Source organism: Puma concolor, chromosome C1, assembly GCF_028749965.1.
Source record: "Puma concolor isolate L17-30 chromosome C1, mPumCon1.1.hap2, whole genome shotgun sequence".
Lineage (NCBI taxonomy): Eukaryota > Metazoa > Chordata > Mammalia > Carnivora > Felidae > Puma > Puma concolor.
In genome coordinates, this window is record NC_141674.1 from 166,734,441 (window position 1) to 166,757,946 (window position 23,506).

The 23,506-nt window shown below is 35.0% G+C and overlaps 1 protein-coding gene across 1 annotated transcript in view; it reads left to right on the forward strand.

Annotated features, from left to right (window-relative positions):
* Positions 1 to 23,506, forward strand: part of AGPS (alkylglycerone phosphate synthase) — a 145,147-nt gene that overhangs the window by 104,479 nt on the left and 17,162 nt on the right. Inside the window, exons 15-19 of the mRNA XM_025935115.2 lie at positions 5,996 to 6,065; positions 8,201 to 8,262; positions 13,150 to 13,239; positions 18,845 to 18,944; positions 21,170 to 21,227. Coding sequence (XP_025790900.2) covers positions 5,996 to 6,065; positions 8,201 to 8,262; positions 13,150 to 13,239; positions 18,845 to 18,944; positions 21,170 to 21,227 — 380 coding nt within the window. The remainder of the gene's footprint in view (positions 1 to 5,995; positions 6,066 to 8,200; positions 8,263 to 13,149; positions 13,240 to 18,844; positions 18,945 to 21,169; positions 21,228 to 23,506) is intronic.

Sequence of the window (23,506 nt, forward strand, 5' to 3'; positions counted from 1 at the left end):
GGAAATGGATGCTATAATATTTGAATTACTTTATATGAGGTTAAATTTGCTTAGTTTCACCTCAGTCCCCCCAGTGACCCTTCCTGCCTCCAGCATACACACCAACACATGCATAGAGATGCAGAGAAATTCCACTTTGTAGTACCTCTAATTGTAATTAAAATTCAGAGTAGCCAACAAAATCATTACTAGTTAGTAATGTGCTACGTTTCCTCTTGGACTGGGGTAGGATGATGACAAAATGCCTTTTTGTGTGAGGTAAGACGTAATTCTTCAACTGTCTCTTCTTGGACATCACTGTTGATGCCTGGTATATACTAGACACTTAATTGAACATTTGTTGAAAGAATTAATGAAACTGAATGTCATTCCCTGACATTTTAAATTCTATTTCATTTATGTCTAACTGCTGTGCCACCCTTAAAAGAGCATATTTTAATCTTTAGGTATTTATTAGAGCCATTTTGTCAGTTTTAAGTTGAGCCACCAACTGTCATGAACTCCCTTGTCATGTAATGTAAGTCTTGTTTTTCTCAAGTGATTCCAGACATTTACAACTTAAAAGTAAGAATGAACTTCTTTAAGGTGAATCCAGGTCTTTCTGGATACGGATAGTGAAGCCCCAGAACTCTTGATTTAATTCCAGCAATTTGTTTATACCAAACAAAACTTATATCAAATTCATCCATTAAAAATAGGTTATAGTAAATGAGATACCTATTTAAAGCAGGGGCAAAGCATTAAAACTCAGACTCTGATTGAGGTCTCATTTTTTTTGCTGTTGTTATTTGCTACTTACTAGTTATGTTATAATTATAATTTCTTAATATGCTTTCATCCTGTCTTCCTTCATTTAGATTGCAGAAATCTTCTGTACTGATAATCCAGGCTGTAATTAGATGGCTTAGGGCTATTTTGATTTTGATTTGATACTTGGAAATATCTCCATGTAGTTTTCTAGCACTCTTGGTTTTCCTCATGTTTCTCTGTACACACTAGTTCTTGGTTCTAATCACTGAAATATTCAGAAATATTTTTCTTTTCTTTTTTTTTTAACTTTTTTTTTTAATCTTTATTTTTGAGAGAGAGAGAGAGCACGAGCATGGGAAGAACAGAGAGACAGGGAGACACAGAATCCGAAGCAGGCCCCAGGCTCTGAGCTGTCAGCACAGAGCCCAACGTGGGGCTCGAACTCATGAACCGCGAGTCCATGACCTGAACTGAAGTTGGACACTCAACCCGCTGAGCCACCCAGACACCCCTATTTAATTTATTTTTAAAATTTGCATCCAAGTTAGTTAGCGTATAGTGCAACAATGATTTCAGGAGTAGATTCCTTTAATGCCCCTTACCTATTTAGCCCATCCCCCTCCCACAACCCCTCCAGTAACCCTCTGTTCTCCATATTTAAGAGTCTCTTATGTTTTTGTCCCCCTCCCTGTTTTTATATTATTCTTGCTTCCCTTCCCTTGTGTTCATCTGTTTTGTATCTTAAAGTTCTCATATGAGTGTAGTCATACAATATTTGTCTTTTTGTGACTAATTTCACTTAGCATAATACTCTCTAGTTCCATCCACATAGTTGCAAATGGCAGGATTTCATTCTTTTTGATTGCCGAGTAAAACTCCATTGTATAGCTATACCACATCTTCTTTATTCATTCATCCATCGATGGACATTTGGGCTCTTTCCATATTTTGGCTATTGTTGATAGTGCTGCTCTAGACATTGGGGTGCATGTGCCCCTTCAAAACAGCATCCTTGTATCCTTTGGATAAATACCTAGTTGTGCAATTGCTGGGCCATAGGATAGTTCTATTTTTAATTTTTTGAGGAGCCTCCATACAGTTTTCCAGAGTGGCCACACCAGTTTGCATTCCCACCAGCAGTGCAAGAGAGATCCTCTTTCTCCACATCCTCGCCAATATCTGTTGTTGCCCGAGTCGTTAAGGTTAGCCATTCTGACAGGTGTGAGGTGATGTCTCATTGTGGTTTTGATTTGTATTTCCCTGATGATGAGTGAAATTGAGCATTTTTTCATGTGTCAGTTGGCCATCTGGATGTCTTCTTGGGAGAAGTGTCTATTCATGTCTTTTGCCCATTTCTGCACTAGATGTTTTGTTTTTGGGTGTTGAGTTGGATAAGTTCTTTATACATTTTGGATACTAACCCTTTATCTGATATGTCATTTGCAGATATCTTCTCCCATTCCGTTGGTTGCCTTTTAGTTTTGCTGATTGCTTCCTTCACCGTGCAGAAACTTTTTATTTTGATGAGGTCCCAGTAGTTCATTTTTGCTTTTGTTTCCCCTGCCTCTGGAGACATGCTGAGTAAGAAGTTGCTGTGGCCAAGGTCAAAGAGGATCTCCTTGAGGATTTTGGTGGCTTCCTGTCTGACATTTAGGTCTTTAATCCATTTTGAGTTTATTTTTGTGTATGGTGTAAGAAAGTGGTCCAGGTTCATTTTTCTGCATGTCACTGTCCAGTTTTCCCAGCACCACTTGCTGAAGAGACTGTGTTTATTCCATTGGATATTCTTTCCTGCTTTGTCAGAGATTAGTTGGCCATACGTTTGTGTGTCCATTTCTGGGTTCTCTATTCTGTTCCATTAATCTGAGTGTCAGTTTTTGTGCCAGTACCATATGGTCTTGATTATTACAGTTTTGTAATACGGCTTGGAAGTCCGTCAGACATATTTTTCTTACTTACGATGCCACTGGGCCAACCCTTGCTCCCCAATGATTTCTTCTACATAACTAGAAGGAGGAAAGTACCACTGAATTCCTTTCTGCTAAAGTTTCATAAGTTAGTTTAGCTCATGTATTTTATTTTGAATTAGGGCATTATTAATCTATCCTTTATTTTCTGTTCTTTAGTTTTATCCTCTGTTCTACCCCCTCATTAACTCTGAATTGATTGTTTTTAAATAAACTACTCCCAACAGTTTAGACATTTTTATGTGTCATTTCAGCCATTTTCCTCCTTGTCTTCCACCCCTACCCTAACACTGTTAAATACCTTTGAATACATATGATCCAGTGGAAAATAATAGGCAAATGTTGAGTAATCATACTTCGGTTGTTTATCTATGCTTGCTAGTAATATACTTTAACTTCTCTAAGAGCTAAACAGAATAAACATTCCCTGTCAGCAGTCATGACAGATGTACTGACATTTACCATAGAACTTAAGGTAATGTGTTATTGTTATTTTTAAAGTGTGTGCTTAAGTTGTTTAATGTAATTCAACATGAGAGTGATTAGGTTCACCAGATGGCTCTTTTATATAAAAAGATTGTCTCTCCTTCCTCTTTCATTAGTCTTCCCAGCCCTTTCTCATGAAACAGGTTTAAATTTAAGAATCTTGTTAATTGATGTTTGAAATTTGCGACGGGGAGCAGAACGTAGGGAATCGATGTTGCTACTTTAACATAAAGCAGTTTGAATCTTCGTATACCTTTTTGGAGTGGCTGCTATGTAATTGGCAACTTAGAAGCATTTAATTTCAATGCCCTACTATTGTTTACATGTTGTATTTTAAGGCAATCCTGTCTAGAAGATGGAGTTCTGAAAGTTAAAAATGTAAGACAGAGAATAAGTGAGAAAGAAGTTACAAAAAGCTAAATTTGCAGGGAAACCTATGATTCACAAAAGCAAGCCCAGAATGACTTTCCTTCTCCTTTGGGGTTTGTTTATTTATTTATTATTATTATTATTATTATTATTATTATTTTAATGTTTATTTATTTCTGAGACCGAGAGAGACAGAGCATGAGTGGGGGAGGGGCAGAGAGAGAGCGAGACACAGAATCCGAAGTAGGCTCCAGGCTCTGAGCTGTCAGCACAGAGCCTGACGTGGGGCTCGAACTCACAAACCGTGAGATCATGACCTGAGCCGAAGTCGGTCGCTCAACTGACTGAGCCACCCAGGCGCCCCTGGGGTTTATGAATTTAGAATGGACATCAATTTCTTCCTGTTTGGGATAAGAAAATGCATGTTTCTGTGTGGTTTGTCACGCTGAATTCCAAAGTGGAACTGATCCTCCTGACCCCTTTGCTCCACCCCTCCCTGCTCCAAGAGATTCTAGAAGAGTATCTAAAGAAAAATGGCTTGACCTGGAACTGCAAGAAGGACTTTTTCTCATCTGATATAAAAGAAGCCTACTAAAGGTTCATATCTGTTATTTCTCACCAAATATCCGCTTAGAATGCACCTTCTCAAGGATTTCCCAGCGCAGGTCTCTTGCACCATTTGCTGGTCTTCACTCTCTTTCTACCACTAGGCCCAGAATGAATTGTTCCTATTTCCCAGCTCAGTAGTGCTTTTTCTTTCTTGGACTCAGTATCTGACTGCTTCATATCTATGTGAGGTATAGGCTCAGATATTTTCCTCCCGGTTCTTGCCACAGCAATTTTCTGACTAGTTGCCTTTTTGTTTTGGAACTTTGACTTCCTACCTCTCACCTCAAATCCATTTGTATCCAACCCAGAATTATATTGTTGCTTCTTACTTTTCACTCGCAACTGCTTGACTAGGTTCTGTCTTCTTTGCTCATTAACATTCTAGTAATACGAACAACCCCTCTTGTTTCATCTCTTTGCACCCCATCTCCAAGTGGTTCTAGACTAGAGCCGCTTCCATCAAGTGTTTGCCACTTCTCTGGGTGATACTGATTCGTGTGTATGCAGCTATAAGGATATCTGATTTGGCCTATACATCCTAGCCTACAGTTGCCTTACATTATTTGTATAGCACAAGGGCACATCTATGTTGTTCACTTACTATGTTTACTTACTGCCAAATCCAAGCAAAACTTCAGGGGAAGGAAGAACTTCACCATAGGTGTTAACTGAAGTAATAAGAAAAATGATTTTTCCGGAAGAGGTGTAACTAACAGAGGCTCAAGACCCGAGTCTTGAGCAACACCATGGTTAAGGGTTCAGCATACTGAGGTGAAGGAGGAGCAATTAGGGTACTGAGGGGAGAGGCATGGAAGTTAACCATCCATTATGACCCAAGAAAGTCACAGTTTTCTATCTGGTTTTATTGAGGGATTTTTTTTTGGTAGATACTTTGGGAGTTTGTGGTAAGTTTTCTTTAGTTGACTAAGAATAGTTAAAATTTAATTTCTGCCTGATGATGAAAACAAGCAAAATTAAAAGCTCTTTACTGAAGGTAGTAAAATCAATAATCATTTTTAGTCTTTTAACATAAGAATGACTTTCACAAAGCAAAGTGCTTGGACTGAATTATATGTTATATGGGATTAGTTCTAATTAGATCACCAAATATAATTTCTGTGGATAAAACTACTTTCAAATTGAAATGGATAGTTGATGTGTTCATAGTAATAAAACCTTACCTCTTTGTCTGGTACTTATCTGTATGCTGCTTCATAAACTTTAATATTTCTGTGTAAGTATGTTTTGTCATACTTTTCATATTTTCATAAAATAAACAGTGTGTCTAATACTTCATATACTATGTACCCAGGTATTCAGAAAACTTCTTGGTATTTGGAAGATATAGTCAATCATTATACATCTTTAAATATGAATAGGGCTATAGTAACACATGAATATATGGATAAAATATATGAATAAAATAAGTATTTTAAGTATCTTGGTATGCTTGTAAAGATTATTAAAGTTTACTTAAGCTTGTTTCTCATGGCTAGTTCTCTGTACTTTTGTCAATGTTGGTAGAAGTAGTTGAGTTCATGAGTCAGTTTTATTAGTTTGATGGATGCAAGTTTGAAATTAATGACCAAACTGAAATATTAAAAGTATCTTTAGGTTTTTGTTCTCCAAGCTTATTCTTTTGACAACTCTTTGATATATATCTGATAAATTAGATTACAATAAGAATGAGATGCAGTATAATATATGTTAATCTGTTAAACAGTTACCTTGAGGTGTTATATTAGTTTGGTTATTTTTGTATATTTTTCATAAATACATATGAAATATATTAACAGTTTGTTCTTTAATTACAGTGGGTTGGCAATTGGAGAAGATAATGGACAGAGAGGTTATTTGCTGACCTATGTCATTGCGTATATTCGAGTAAGTTATCTCATATTTCCTTGTCAGTTTATATTGCAAATAATCCTTTTTCTTACTTTGAATGAATAAAATTATTTTCTTAAGTTTTAACCTAGTATGATGTAGCACATCATTTGACATGAATGTAGGACTAGCTACAAACCTTCAGAATCCCAATTAAATCTTCCATATATTGCTTTTGAGGAATTTGAAGATTATATAGATCATTCTCCTCTTTAAAAGAATGGTGACTTTCTCTGTCTGGAAGTTGAACATGCCATTCCTAACATTGCTTGGTTAGAATCGAGCTGTCTTATTTAGCACCATTTCTCACTTGATTCATAATCAAGTTTTAAATATGTATAATCTTTCTTTAACTCATTAAAAATTGGTATTTAACTTGATTCTAAGTAGTAGTTGGTTCACTGGTGATGATTACTATGTAGAATTAAAGAAATAATTTGTCTGTATTTGGGCTCTAAAATTTTTCTAATTCCACATTTTCTACTTGTGAGAAACTTTATTAGTCCAAGAGTCTACTATACTTGTTGATATGAAAGTATTCTTTCAAAAGTTTATTTACTTATTTTGTTTTTCTACCTTGGCTGTAATAAACTCAAGTTTCTTAGTTGTTTTCTGCTATTGTTAGGGTTATATTTTTTAAATATTGCTTGTTTATGTAATTTGAAAGGTCTTATTTTAAAACATCATTTCTCAGATATCCTATTGAGAATTTGACTTTCTCAAATACTGCATTTTCTAATTTTTCACTTGGAAATTGTTCTGAAGGAAATACTTACATAAACTTATATAAAACTTGTTTTTACTTCTCTAGAAAGCTTGAATTGTATTCTTATTTCAAAACTAATCTTAGGTAAGATCTAAATTTTAGGTTGCAGTGAATTTGAAGCATATGCATTTTTCTGGGCACTCCATTCCCCCACGCTGATAAGGGAAATTACATTTATTGCTTGTTTGCTATGTTAAAAATTGTAATTAAGAGATTTACAGATCATGAAAAGTAATAGATGATTTTAGGTCTTACAATAATGTTTACCTCCATAGACTGTTACTACCTCAGGGTCTCCCATAGTAAGCATTTTGGTTATCCACAAGTTTTTGTTTGTTGAGCATTTTCTAAGTATATTGACCATTTTCCCATATTACTAAATTCAGAATTCTAGAAAATGATGTGTTACTGTAACAAATACAGCTTACACACTGTTAAAACTGAATCAGAAGCAGTATTGAGATGGGAGGGATTGTTTTATTTTTTATTTTCCCAGTGCTTAATACCTTTGTCACCACATATGTGTTTACTGCGTAAATGAATGCACAAGAAAAAAGCGACACATTTTAGATCAGTAATTTGGGGATTTTTCCTGCCAACCAGTGGTAGAGTTGAAGTGAATCATCTTACTAGAAGTGAAAACTTAACATTTATTGATTTTTCTGCTTATAAAATATTCTTTCTATCTTTGCATCTCGGGTGGCTTATGAATTGCTCTTTCCAGTTTTGATATTAAAACAGAATTGTATTCTGGGTATTATAAGTTACTTATCATATAAGCATTATATCTTATGTGGTATAAAATATATTTTCCTAGCAGAAGTGCTTCCAGATATCCTATCTTATTTAGTTACTACAAAGAGAGGCACTATATTTTCTAATTTGTTTTTTAAAGAAAAGTTGATTTCAGGAAAGGGAGATCTACCTTCTTCCTTTAGTCCCCACTGCTCCTACTTTCCTGCTGCCCTGGTCCTTCCATCCTGATGACCACTTTTTAGTGTTGTTTAATTTACTATTTAGGCTCCAAAAAAAATCTGTTCTGCTAGTATCCTCTACATGTACATAGACAGTTCTCAGAGGCTCCATTCCTTGGAGAAATATTTGAGTTCCTGCCATGTATCAGGCACACTGCCTGGTGCCAGAGATACAAAAGAGAACAAGACAAAGTTCCTGTCCTCCTGGAGGTTGTAGCTCACACTCAAGGCCACTTACCATTGCTTTTATGGGGTGGAGAGTAAAGAACAGTGGAGGTTAAATTAGAAACATGTGATATTAACAATTACGTGAAATACTAACAATATGACAGTATTCTTGATTCTTCTGCATCTGTTGTAATTTCTTGATTTTTGTGTCTTTTTTTTAATAGGACTTGGGTTTGGAATACTATATATTAGGAGAGTCTTTTGAGACTTCTGCTCCTTGGGACAGGTAAAATATAATAAAATGTCTCATATTATGCTATAGGAGTTATTGAAATAATATATCTTTGTGCACAAATATACAAATTTTAAAATTTTTATAAAGAAACATTGAAACAAGGTGATCACTTTTATTTATATTAACACCTTCATCAGAATGTCATATTTGCCAGCTTTTTTTTTTTTATTTAGACAGATTTGTCCATGTCCCATAGAAGGAAGGTGTTATTGAAGTCTATATTTTAAAGAATCTTAGTGAGCACTTAAGTGTCAGTCTATAGTTTTACTAGCTTTGATTTAAATTCTTAAATGCTTAATATGCTTGAAGGTTCTCTAGAACATCCCCCAAATATAAACCCAGTGTTAAACTTCTTTTGTAATATATGATTTAGCTTTTGATTTTGGATGGTTACTATTAAGCAAGATCTTAACTTGCATTTAAGTGATTTCTAAAAGAAATCCAACTTAAGATATTATGTATAATTTCTATTTTTATGTTATGCACATACACATATACACAAATGTTGGTATACAAATATTGGTTAGGGAATTAATAATAAAAACCGATGAGGAAATGTGAAGTGGTTTTATTAAAAATGGACTCATAAGGGACGCCTGGGTGGCTCAGTCGGTAACGCATCCGACTTTAGCTCAGGGCGTGATCTTGCAGTCCCTGAGTTTGAGCCCCGCGTTGGGCTCTGTGCTGACAGCTCAGAGACTGGAGCCTGTTTCAGATTCTGTGTTTCCCTCTCTCTGACCCTCCCGCATTCGTGCTCTGTCTCTCTCTGTCTCAAAAATAAATAAACGTTAAAAAAAAAATTTTTTTTTTTTAAATGGACTCATAAGTTAACTCAGTAATAAAAGCTGTTAAGATTGTTAGTACATTTTTATTCTGGTATGCTTTACATTTTATGTTTTCTTTATAAAATTTACAAATTAGGGGCGCCTGAGTGGCGCAGTTGGTTAAGCGTCCGACTTCAGCCAGGTCATGATCTCGCGGTCCGGGAGTTCGAGCCCCACGTCAGGCTCTGGGCTGATGGCTCGGAGCCTGGAGCCTGTTTCCGATTCTGTGTCTCCCTCTCTCTCTGCCCCTCCCCCGTTCATGCTCTGTCTCTCTCTGTCCCAAAAATAAATAAACATTGAAAAAAAAAATTAAAAAAAAAAAAATTACAAATTAAATCAGTAATAAAGTACATGACAAATTCCCATGAATCTACCTTTTAGATATTACATATCTTAACATTTTTGTTCTACCCTAACTCTTTTTTTCCCTTCCCCAGAGGACTTTTTACTTTCTGCATTCATTCTTTGTCTACTATGGGTTATGACTTTTGGTGCATTGATGTTCATATTCCATGCATTGTAAAACAACAGTTTATAGTATCAATCTGTTATTCACAGTTTTTGATAACTAAATTTTAACAAGGGGATAAATCTTGTAAAGAAAAAAAATTATCAACTTACTGACATCTGACTGTTTTATACAGGTTATATATTTGGTTTCTTTTCAATTAAAACAACTTCATCAGCTAAATTTTTCATAAATAAAATGAATGGAAAGCAGCTACATTCCTGATAGAAACTTTACTTGTTACCCATTTAACAAATTGTTTTTTCTCTCTAACATTTACCTAGGTAGAGACCATGTTTAGCAGAAACCCATGGAGTCAGAGTCTTCAAGTCTCACACGTTATTAGGTTGCTTAGCCTTTTCATGTATAAATCTCTTAAGGGGTTATTTGCCTTACTAGTTTTTGTGTATTTCTCAGTAGTCCTACCAAAATAACTGTATCTGTTGAGTGCACAATGAATATTCTGAATAGACTCCTATGAATGAACTTGGGAATAATGTAAGAATGTAGCCTATAAAATTAGCTGTCTAAACAGTCTGAGTTGGAGATTTAAAGATTTTGGAGACATTAGCATGAGGCTTGTGATTAAAACCAAGGGAGTAGATACAAACCCTTATAGCTAGTATGGATGAAGAAAAAAAAGAGGACCTAAGAAGGAAGTCCAGGGAACCCCAAAATTTATTTTGTTTGGATATACAAACAAGAGCTAGCAAAAGAGAATAATATCTCGAGGATTTGGAGGAAAACCAGTGATGTGAAAGAAGCCCAGGAAAATTTTTTTCAAGTAGGGAATTGTCAACAGGGTTAAATTTGCCAATAGGTCAGGTGAAAAGTTAAATGTATACACAGTTATGTTTATCTTACATAGAATGGTCCAAGTGGACTGTGTTGGCTTTTGTACAAGTTCTATGCCAGAATACTTCAAGAACTCCCCTCTGGGGGCACCTGGGTGTCTGAAGTCAGTTAAGCATTCAGCTCTTGATTTCGGCTCAAGTCATGATCCCATGACCATGACCAGAGCCCTGCATTGGGCTCTGTGCTGAGCATAGAGACTACTTAAGATTCTCTCTCCTTCTGCCCCTCTCCCCCAGTCTCTCTCTCTCTCTCTCTCTCTCTCTCTCTCTCTCTGAAGTAAAAAAAAAATTAAGAGAAAAAGAACATCCTCTGTACAAATCATTTCTAGAAAGTATCCTATTAAGGGTTTTAACCATTTGGTCATGTTATTTGTTCCATCTCCTCCTCATTATTATTGTAAATTATCATATATTATTATGTAGCACTTAAATTCCACTTTCTAGAGTCATGATAAAGAACTTATTTATAAATTTATAATATTCATTAATCCCTGTAGCTATTAAAGCTTACTTAGTAGGTTTTATTTATGTTTGAAGTATTTGTTTTACAAGTTGGATTTTCAAAATAAAGACACAATAAATTCCAATAATCTAAATACTTTAGTAGGAGATATTTTAAAAGCATGCATCCTTACCATTCCATAGGTGAGGCATAAATAACACTGATAAATTGTATTTGTCTACACTCTCATAGAATTAAGCACAATTTAACTGAAGAGAATTGTTTTGTAAAATTAGAATTTATAAAACTTTCAGACACATATATTAAAAAAATAAAATTTGACATGCTAATAAAATAGCTAACAAACCATTAAACCCCTTTCCATATTTATATTTTAACCATATATTCTTTGTTCTTATTGGAAATATGGATAACTTTAATGTGTCTTATAAAGCATAATCCATGTAAATGTTATGGTTTTTATCAAATTGGCTCTCACACAGTCAAATCAGTCTTTAGACTAGAGATGGCCCAGTCTTTTGTGCTTCTTTGTTACCTTTTCCATTCTCCTGATTCTAAACAGACTAAGATTTGAAACACAGAATCAGCGTCAGTATGTTGTCAGGATGTTTATTGAAGAATTAGATGGCTTATATGTACCTTAGGAGTTTTATTTTCCAAATGAAACAATATATAGTAATAACAAAATATTACAGCTCACATTAAAAAATAGATTAATCTTTTGTCAGCCAAATCTTTTGTCTCTGCATCTCCAACCTAGAAGCTGTGATTGACATCTGTTTTCCATTTTAGAACTTTTTCCTGAGCATGTTCCCAAAGTATGAATGCATCACTATTAGCTCTCTTGCACTCCAAAATAGGGCCTTAAAAATTATATCAAAAACTAAACAACAAAAGAAATCAGATGCCTTTATATTTTAAAACAGTGGTATCTTGGAGTCAAAATTAAATGGTGAAATATAAATAAAGTGTTCTAGTTAATAGTGATGTCCTGAAGTCAGTTTCTTAGTTTTGACAAATCTGTCATGGTTATATATTAACATTAGAGGAAACCAGGGAAAGAGGAACACTGTCTGTCTTTGTGACTTTCTGTATCTAAAATTATTTCAAGGGGAGCCTGGGTGGCTCAGTCGGTTGAGCGTCTGACTTTGGCTCAGGTCATGATCTTGCAGTCTGTGAGTTGGAGCCCTGCGTCAGGCTCTGTGCTGACAGCTCAGAACCTGGAGCCTGGTTCAGATTCTGTGTCTTCCTCTGTCTTTGCCCCTCCCCCACTCATGCTCTTTCTCAAAAAAATAAATAAACGTTAAAAAATTTAAAAAATAATAAAATTATTTCAAATAAAAATTTATTTAAAAGATAGAAAAAGGGGGCGCCTGGGTGGCGCAGTCGGTTAAGCGTCCGACTTCAGCCAGGTCACGGTCTCGCGGTCCGTGAGTTCGAGCCCCGCGTCAGGCTCTGGGCTGATGGCTCAGAGCCTGGAGCCTGTTTCCGATTCTGTGTCTCCCTCTCTCTCTGCCCCTCCCCCATTCATGCTCTGTCTCTCTCTGTCCCAAAAATAAATAAACGTTGAAAAAAAAAAAAAAAGATAGAAAAAGGATTAATATTATTAAATATTATCAATCCCCCCATTCCCTTTATGAACTATTTCTTACTTATCTGTTTTCACTGACTCTTAATACCAGTCTAGCACAGCTTTTTACATTGCTGACATCCAGTTAACATCCAGTAAGTCTTTGTTAAAGTAGATTTTAGCTCAGAGCTTGACAAAAGGCTATTGAACATTTGGTATAACCTCACGATTATTGACTAAATTATTTTTATATTAAGGGAAATATCTTAGACATGGACACAGATTGGTATTCCTGTAAACCCAAAATTGAATTTTCATTAACATGTTCATTATAGCTTTTTAAAAAAGCTTTTAAAATCTTGTGATTAAATTAATTGTGAAATTGGGTTTACCTAAGTGTAGGAAACTGCCTTCAGGAAGCTTGAGTGTGCTCTTCTGACTTCTGTCTTTTCTATGGCAAAAAAAGGGAGAACTTTGCCCCTTTGAAGCTATGAATGGAAGACTCAATTTGAATGATCAACGCTCTTGTTCATTCTTGACGGAATAAGTATGAAAGTTTCTTAGAATTTCTGACTTGAAAGATGCCAGATAAACTAACATTTGTTAGAATTTTGTAATTTATTTGAAAACTTAATGTTGTATTCAATTTTGTTTTCTAGGGTTGTGGATCTCTGTAGAAATGTAAAAGAGCGAATAACAAGGGAATGCAAAGAGAAGGGTGTTCAGTTTGCTCCTCTTTCTACATGCAGGTGAAGTTTTTTGTTGTTGTTACTCTTTTACTGCTTATTCTGGGGGGAAAACATATTTTAATTAATGGAGAAATGTAATTCACGCCACCAGAAGAATAGCTTCAGTCTGTTCCATTTAGCAAGCTTTCCTTTCCTAAACTTCACTTTTGCCACCTTCTTAGGGTTGTGCCACTAGGGTTTTAGAGCAGTCCTGAGCCCTTTAGGAGTAGAATACCCTTCCATAAGTGAGCCTTCTACCCCTTCAGGACAGCAGGACAGTGAAAAGCCAAACCTTGGAGCCCCAGGAATAAGTAAAGGAGTGCCTTTTAATTCACTGAAATTATAAATCATGTATATATTCAGGAAACTATAATTTAATACATAATCAACGTAGCCTTTTCTTCAATAGACAAAAAGCACTTTAACCACTTTATTAGTTACTGATTCAATGAATGGGCATGGAGTAAAGGAATGAGTAGAGCAAAATATGCAAATGAAGATTAACTCTTTGCTTTCAATAGATCTTTCTGCAGTAATGGAAATACTCTTTATTTGTCCTGTCTGGTATTGGTGCCACAAGCCACATGTGGCTGTGGGGCTGTCGAAATGTGGCTAGTGTGACCGTGGCACTGAATTGTAAATTTTATTTAATTTCTAATAATTTAAATTTAAAACACTGCATGTAGCTGGTATCTTCCATAGTGGACAGTTAAACTGCAAATCTTGTCCTCTTTGTTAAATGGCAGCAGTCCAAAAGGAGGTTTTCTTGCGAAGGAGCACTTTGTATTCAATCACCTGATAATTAAAAGACCTGTATAAACACAAGAAGATTAAATGTATCAAGATTAAATCAAACATATGACTTATCTATAAAGTTATAGAATTAATTGGAATGGAGAATAAAGGGAAATCAGGACAGATTATGTGAAGGGGATCTTTAAAGTAGATGGTTCAGTCATAATCTAGCACTTTAAAATTTATTAAACATTCTGTGTTGTATAACTGCTTTTTTTTTTTTTCCCATGTGTCAGGGAAGGGGGTTTCAAGAATATAACTCAATTAATTTGTAGAAACAAAAAATTTTCAGTATAAGCACAAATGCAAATTAAGTAATTTGGGAAATAATATAATATCTTTATTGTTAAGTGCACCAGATGCTGACTCTGAAACAGCAGATATGCCTCACCAAAATGGCATTTCTACGTATTTCTGTTCATGATGCTTGTTCTGATTTGCCTGGGATCACTTAATCTCAGCCTAAGAGGGCAGACTTGGGCCTCTTTCAGCCCAAGAACCAGGCCTTGCTGGCCTACTGTATTACAGTGGCAACTGCCTGCTTAGTTTTTGAATTTCTTTGTTTTGTAATACTATATGTGTCTGAAAAGTGAAAGCACTGTTTTGCTGTTTATTAAGAATTTAATCCCTTTGCGCTCTAAGTTGATTATTAGTAAAGCAGTGGTAATACCATCTACTTGATGAGACTCTTGTGAGAATGAATTGAGAAAGCATATGAAGGGCTGTATGAATGTCATTTTATTATTGTGAGGTCATTACATTAAACTTGAGGTAGACAACCTATACTAGAGCTAGTAAAGGAAATCTCAATATTTTTCTTCTCCAATGACAAATCCTCATGAAGGTATCCAATTCTTAAGTCTTTGATATTTTCATATAGCATGATAATTTGCATGTATTTGCTTTGCAAGACCAGAAATGTTTCTATATTCTTCAAACTACTGTCTCTTCTGATTTTTTTTTTTTCTTCTATCTTTTACACCCTCATCTTGTACTTCCCTGGTACCATATTGTGTTTCTTAGTTCTACTTATTGCCCCCATTGGGACAGATACCTTTTAGAATTTGCTAAATTTTTGTGCTTCCATTGGAGTAAGAGAGCAAAACTCTAACAAATGTGAGGAAATCATCTTTCGTATACATTAACTGTTCATGTCAACCAGAAGGATCTCTTTGAAATTGTGTTTTTTGCTTCTGTGTGGGAGAGACAGTCAGGGTTTAAAGAAGTATATTTGAGGTTGAATCTGAGAATATGTAAGCTAAAAATGTGGACTTAGAGATTATTGACTGGTCATTTGATATATCTGAAGGATGAGAAAATAGGGGTCTTTTTTTATGCTAAGTGAAATTAGTCAGAGAAAGACAAAAATCATATGACTTCACTCATATGAGGACTTTAAGAGACAAAACAGATGAATATAAGGAAGGGAAACAAAAATAACATAAAAACAGGGAGTGGGACAAAAACATAAGAGACTCATAAATACGGAGAACAAACTGAGGGTTACTGGAGGGGTTGTGGGAGGGGGGATGGGCTAAATGGGTAAGGGGCACTAAGGAATCTACTCTTGAAATCATTGTTGCACTATATGCTAATTTGGATGTAAATTAAAAAAATAAAAAATAAAGCCAGTTAAAAAGAAAAAAAAAAGAAAAGAAAATAGGGGTCTTGTTCTGTACAACGAAAAGCTTATAACTTGGTAAACCTACTAGTGGCTTAGGACTAATCTTGGAGAGAACCTTTCCAAATAAAGGTGTAAGAATGTACATGTTCTTTGTTTTTTTGTTCCTTTCTTTTTTAATTTGGAGATATATTTAAAAATAAACCTTTTATTTTAAAGTCTAAGAAAAAATTTTGTGTTTGTTTATTATGAACCCAAATTGATACTTAATTCTTCTTTTGACAGTCTAGTCTGTCAGGCCTCTTTACTATAGTTCAGAAAACAGATCAGGCCTAATAATCCAAGTCATTTGTTACAAGTAAAATTTGAAACGTTTTAAATAGTAGAATCTATTTTTGTGTAGCTGAGGATTTTTTTATTTTTTATTAAATAGCAATTTAACAGATTTTATCCCCACTTTCTCTTTCTGCCCTATCTCCCTGTTTATCTCTCCAGACTCCCCCCCCTTCCATTATCAGAATATCATTGTGATAAACCAGTACTTATTGAACATTATTGGGAAGTAAAATATTCTGCCTCAGGACACCTTCTATAACAACACAAGTCTTGGTTTTTCAGAAGGAGCTCATAAAGTCTAAAATAAGGATCTTCATTATGTATTATAGGTAGATGGACTTAGAGTAAATTTGAGATATGTCTTTTATTCAGTAGCTATTTTTTAAGAATGATTTTCTGATAAAAACTTATATACTCAGCTTTTATGATCATTTTATAAAACCAAAATTTTGAATGTACACGGTCTAGTTATTTGAATGGTTTTAATAAATGGGAGCTTTAAATATAGTTCTTACATCTCATACTTGATAAAAACTAGCATTTCACCAGAGTTTGATTTTAGTTTAGTTTGATTTGAGCTGCTTAATAGTGTGGCCAAGGAGGTTATTGTGTGTTGAGTATAAATGTTGAATATGTGAAATCCATTTTGTAAACTAGTTTTTAAAAAGTTATTCCAAAACTGACTTGAAATAATTCTAACTCTCATTGAAATTGAAGATCCCAAGGAAAATAACTAGCTGTAGGGTGCATTTATTGAGTTCATTTATTTCATTTTCATTTATTAAAATGTATTTTGTATATTGGAAGATAAATTCTAACCCAAATTTTCCGAAGAAGTTTTATGGGAAGGAATTCCTAGCTAGTGTGTCTAACATAAGTAAAGTACTCCAACAACCTGTTAGAAATTAAAGAATAATACTATGACTTTCGTAGCCATGCTATCACTTGTCCAGATGATTTTTGGAAGAGGTTGGTGTTAAGGGTCTTAAATGATAAAACTGATCTATTGAAAGGTGTTGGATTTGAGTCACTTTCTGAAGTACACCCAAATTGAGGTTTTCCCAAAAATGTTTTTGTATTATTTTTACTTTATCTTTTCTTGAGATACTGATCACTGAAGCTTTGTTGTAACTTTTAAAAGCCTGCTTATCGGGGGGCACCTGGGTGGCTCAGTCAGTTAAGCGGCCAACTTCGGCTCAGGTCATGATCTTGCAGTCCGTGAGTTTGAGCCCCGCGTCGGGCTGTGTGCTGACAGCTCAGAGCCTGGAGCCTGTTTCCGATTCTGTGTCTCCCTCTCTCTGACCCTCCCCTGTTCATGCTCTGTCTCTCCCTATCTCAAAAATAAATAAAACGTTAAAAAAATAAAAAAATAAATAAAAGCCTGCTTATCTATTGAAAACTGAACTCTTTGGTATACATCCTGGATTTGTTGGAAGGTAGCAATGCTTTCTTAATATTGACTGCATTTTCTGTTTATTGATATTGATTCAAATATAAGTGATATATATTTTACTACTTGCTATAAATTTGTTTCATTCAGGTATCCTTTCAATTTATTTATATTTGGTTATTCCTAAATGATAGTGCCCGCATAGTTAGGATGGTTCTCCAGTTTTTCTTAAACTTTGTAAATCTGGTACTTAAAATGTAAACATTCAAGGGATCTTTTTTATGAGTGTGAATTAACACTAGAAGAAAAACACAGCTGGCAAATTGACAGTAGCATTGTTAAACAGTTCATTTCTTCTGTTCTGAGGCACCTAACATTTGGCCTAAAAGGCCATTAAAATTTTAAATTAGATTCTATTTGTATTGTTGTAGTAAAAAGAGTATTTCCTCTGTATTCTCTCCTTCTGTTAAATTAAATTCTTCGTAGGAACCTCTGTAAATTGCATTCACAGATTTGACTATGATTATTTTGGCACTCTTCTCCATTTTTTCTCGAATGTTTATTTATTTATTTTGACAGAGAGAGCATGTGCACAAGCTGGGGAGGGACAGAGAAAGGGGGAGAGAGAATCCCAAACAGGCTCTGTGCTGACAGTGCAGAGCCCTACATGGGGCTTGATCTCATGAACTGTGAGATCATGACCTCGGCCAATATCAAAAGTCAGACACTTAACTGACTGAGCCACCCAGATGCCCCTGAGGCTCTCTTAAATGCTTCACCTAATTGCATTTGGAAAGCCCAAGTATATATCATATATATGATTTAATAATCTAATGTTCTTGATGTCTTTTGTAAACACACATACAACATGCACACATATGGGGCCCAGAGTGTAAAACCTTCAGAGACAGTACTTTAAAGCCATATTGCTGCATTTAATATGATCATTAAATTTGTTTCCAAAGTCCTTAGTAATTATTAGTGTGAAGTTGGAGAAGATGCTTTATTTATTTTACCGAGCCTGATCATTTTTGATATTTGAACATTTCTCTTGTTTCTGAGTTTGAAGTTCTCATGCCTATTTCTGTTGACTCAACGAAGTTTAGAAGACTTATAATGTCCCATCTAGTCTGTTTGGGGCTTCTTTAACTTTGCTATCTATTTCATTTAAAAAAAAAAAAAAATCCTCTGAGGAGGTTGGTTGTTTCAGGCCAATTAGAGAAACATTTACATTGTTTTTAAAACTTTAAACTCTTTGGGTAATAATCCAGACTTACCTCAAAAAAGTTGTTAAAAACAGTACAAATAGTTCCTGTATTTCTTTCAGCCAGCCAATCTACATTCCTTCCATGGAATTAAGAAGGTGGGTAGAGAATGAGATTACGGTTTAAGCAAATCAGATGATTTTGCCTTTAAAGTTCTAGATGTTAAATCTGATTTCACTTAACTTAAAGCCTTCTGGGGATTGTCTGTTTGTTTTTTAGGGTGACGCAGACTTATGATGCAGGTGCATGTATCTATTTCTACTTTGCCTTTAACTACAGGGGAATAAGTGACCCACTGACTGTGTTTGAACAAACCGAGGTAATTTTGCATACATAAATATATTCTTACATTCTTTTATTAATTTAAATAAACTTTCCTATCAATTTATGAATTTTAGTTCAACTCTGTTTAATCACTCCATGACTTACCTGGTTGATAGTCAATAGAAATTAGAAACATATTTGTTGCATTGAGTCGTATATTGACTTGTGAGTCTAAAATTAATATTATCTGTAGATATTAGATTTAATATTCTAAAATTAATATTCTGTAACCTGTGATTCTTTGGTTGTTACTTACAATTTATAAGACCGTATTAAATAACAAAGGACTATAGGAATTCTTGATATCACTTTGGCAGTTCACCCATTTCCAGATGCTCGCTGCAGTTGAGGTCAGCAGCCCTAATGTTCTTGGTCTGTGTTGCTGTAATATCCTTATTCTGGGTTCATAATTGTTTGATTGTTATAGCTATACATAGACTATAGAGGTTCATTTGCTACTAGTTTCGTTACATTCCTTAACTGGCCTTAAGATTCCAGTTTTTATAAAGCCTTCTGTTTGCTGGTATTTCTTGTAAGTATGCCTAAAGTTGAAGAGACAGACTGGACTGGAGGAACTGGGAGGAGACTGAGGTTTGTTAAAACCTCAGGTGTCCTAGTGTTTAAACTAGTGTTTAAAACCTAGTGTCTTAATGTTATTGCATGCCTGCCAAAGGCAGCACCATGTGGTGATTTCTTTTTTTTTTTTTCATGTGGTGATTTCAATGGCACACTTTTAGACTCAAAGCACAGACAGGGTTTGGTTGGCTCCCTCCTATGCCTCATCACCCCCCCTTTTTTTTTTACAGCTTTTTTGAGGTATATTTGCAATACAAGTAACTGCACATATTTAAAGTGTACAATTTAATGAGTTTTGCATATGTATACACCCAAGTCAAATATCACTCCAATTGAAATAATGAACATATCTGTCACCCTCAAAAGTTGGAGTACTTACTTCCCCATCAGCTTAGCCTTTCAGTGTTTTGGTTGACCTCTGGCTACTCAAAGGGCTGTATTCAAAGGCCCTGTACTACTATAAGAGTGAGATTATTCCTTTTTCCCCAATCCAAACTGCCATTCTCTAAGTACTACTAATTTCAAGTAATTGTTGCTTTGTTTAAAATCATTTGTTTAATTCAGTAATTTATTAAATTTAAAATAATGTTATTTAAAATAATTTGTTAGAAGGTACAACGCTGGCATATATTTGATTCATTTGAAAAACCCTAAATCCTAAGTGATGAATGTTCATATAAGTTACTTTGCTGTGAGATGTGGTCCATCTGTCCTGCCTGAGCCCTGTTACCCTGGTCTAACTCCTGTATATACACCTGAGTAATTGAGAGGTTCTAGGCACTCTAGATACTTCACCTCATGGCTGATATATACTCATGAACTGAATGTAATTCTACTTCTGTTCCCCTTTTTTTTCCACTCTGCACTTTAGTCATTCTCTGTTTTGCTGTAAGTGTTTATTTTTCTAACCTTAGTTGCTCTATAAGGAGCTTAGGACCTAACATGTTAGGAGGAGAAAATAAGGTTTGTTTGTTTTTTTACACTTCGATATCCATCGGTCTGACAAGTAACTTGTTCCAAGACATTGACCTAAGAAATGGTCTCCATAAGGGTTTTTATGGTTGATCTCTGATAGCTTTGCAAGGAATTTTGGGTCCAATACCCACTTTATGATATTTAGGGAGTAATTTAAACATCTAAGCCTCATTTTCTTTGTGAAATAAGGATAATTGCAATTATTACACAAGGCTATAGTATAAAATAAATAAGTTACTACAGGTAAATTGCTTAGTACTTTTCTGCATATAAAATAAGCAGTCAGTACATGTTAGTTACTAACATTTGTTGGTGTAGAGAGGTGTTTACTTCAGAGTAAGACATGACTATCTTCACAAAACTTACTATTAACGATTCTGTGCTGCAGAATAGAATAAATTTGATCATTTTATCTTCTTTTTCTTTTCTAGAATCTTGAAGTGACTGTTGTAGACATTGTGACCATTCACTAGAAAAAATGTATAAAACTAGGCTGCATATTTTAATTGCGTTTTAAATGTACTTAACCAAAGGAAGATAAAGGAAAATTAGAAATCCAGTTTGTAATTTAACCTAGGAAGGACATGCCTCCTTGGGGGCTTGGTCTTAACTTTCACTTCAGAGTGAAACCTAAGTAGCAACTATTTGTTGTGTTGTTTCCAAATACAGGCAGCTGCTAGAGAAGAAATCCTTGCTAATGGAGGGAGCCTCTCACATCACCACGGAGGTATTCTTTTTGGGGGTAGAATTTCTACTGTACCTACTATTAAAAAATAATTGGTTTGATAAAATGTTGGGGAGAGCCATAGTACATAATTTGAAGGCACTTGATATTTCTTGAGAGTTTTTATGTCTGTTACTGAGGTAGACTAAGTTGTGGTAGTAACCAACAGAAGAAATACTAAACATTACCATTTTTATTTTCAAGTATAAAACCTCTGTTTCTTTAATTTAGAAACGAAGTTAATTATTTGCCCTGCTTTAGATGGTAAAACAGAAATGAGTCAACATTTTAATTTTTGCATCACAGACCTTTCCTTTTTTTCTGTCTTGCATGTAAATCAGTTTGACTTTCTGGTGGTTTTTATACTCCCTGGTTGTAAGTTTCTAACATGTTGGCAGTATCAGGTAATAAAACAAATATAGGTCAGATCATGTTATGATAAGACTTCTAAAACTTATGTGCATTTTCAGGTTCTAGGCCTATTGGTCTTTATTTGTTGAAGACTCCAAGTTTGATGAAATGATATATTTTTAGAAATTATTGGCTTGAACTTGAATGTATCTAGGTTTGATTGCATATTAATTTATTAAGAAATTCTGCCTCATTTAAATAGAAATCTTTTACTTCTGTTGTATTTCTCATATTTTTATTTTCTATGTGGTCAGAAATATAACTGCATAGAAACGAACTCTAAACTACCTGGTTTCCTCCATTGCCTAGAAAAAGAAACTAGGTAAGCCTAAATACAAAATATATTTCATGTGTGCTGGTAAAATGAAGATGCTTTCCCTTTGCCAGCTTGTCCTCTTCTAAACTGGTAAATATTGGTGGGCTCCGGGGCTTGGCGCTGAGCCAGTCTGTTCTTCTGTGTTCACTCCCTCAGTGATTACCTCATTCCCAGGTTTAAAACACCAAGTATATCCTGATGACTTTCAAATACCAGAAAGCATCACCACCATGACATTCTAGGTCAAATCACTATTTCTTCCTGCTGAGTCTTCTGCAATAGCATCTTAACTGCTCTGTCTGCTTTCGTTCTTGCTCCCCTCAGGCCATTTCTGTTACTGCTAGAGTAATCTTTTTTATAAAACTCAGTGTTTTCTCCTCACAAGGCAGAATAAAATCCAAACTCCTTATCAGGACCTTCAAGGATATACATGTGTCTATCCGTCTGTATCTCTTACTACTTTTTTACTCTAGCGGCATTGGCCGCCTTGCTATTCCTCAGACATACCAACCACCTTTCCTCTGTAAGGCCTTTGGTGTTTGTTCCCTCTTTTTCTGATGTTCGTTCTCTTGTCCCCCCACCCCGCCCCCCAGATATTTGTATGGCTCACTTTCGCCATGATTTAGTTCCCTGATAAAAATGTCACCTTCTTTGAGATGTCTTCCCTGTTCTCTTGTTTAGTTTCTGTGTTTCTCATTTGAATAAGTTCGATGAGGTTACTGACTTTATCTTATTTGTCACTGTGTTTCCCAGTCCCTAGAACAGTGACTGTCTCTTTCTATATAGGAAATGCTCAATGAATATGTTAAGTGAGTGGGTAAGGGCCCAGGTGTTCACAGAATTTGGGGCAGTTTTGCAAATTCTTAAGCAGCTCTGAGTCTTTCATATTGGAATGGCTGTAGTCTCATTACTAATTTAGCTTCAAACATTTAATAATCAGGCCTTGTTTGAATATAGGGTCATGTTTAATCGTGGAAAGGCTCAGTTTGTCCCATAATATTTCTGAGAAAGTATATTAGAGCCAGTTATTCAGTAGAAAAGTAGGGTAAAATAATGTGCATTTCTCTACAACTGCACAACAGCAGCCATTTTAGTGTTCTTCCATAGATGCATTATGTATGTAAGATCCCGTTCAGACTTTGTCTTAAAGCAAATAAAAGGTCAAGAGGCTTATACACAAAGGGGAAAGAACATAGGCTGTGGAATCATATCTGTATTTGACTCCTGTGTCTTCACTTAACTAGCTCTGTGACCTTAAGGAAATAACTTCTCTGAGCTGGTGTTCTCTTCTGCAAAATAGGAATAATAGTACCTACCTTGTATATTATTATAAGAATTAAATGTAATAGTGTACGTAGAGCATCTAAAGTGCCTTGCATGTTGTAGGTACTCAAACAAAACAAAACAAAACAAAACAAAACAAAAAACACAGTAGCTTAAAAAAAATAACAATAGACAACTCCAGGTGGAAACTCTGGCTTGTATTCTTAACCATTGAAGAAAAGGTTACTGTTTATATGAAAAAGATTCATACATTCAAGGGATATGATACAAT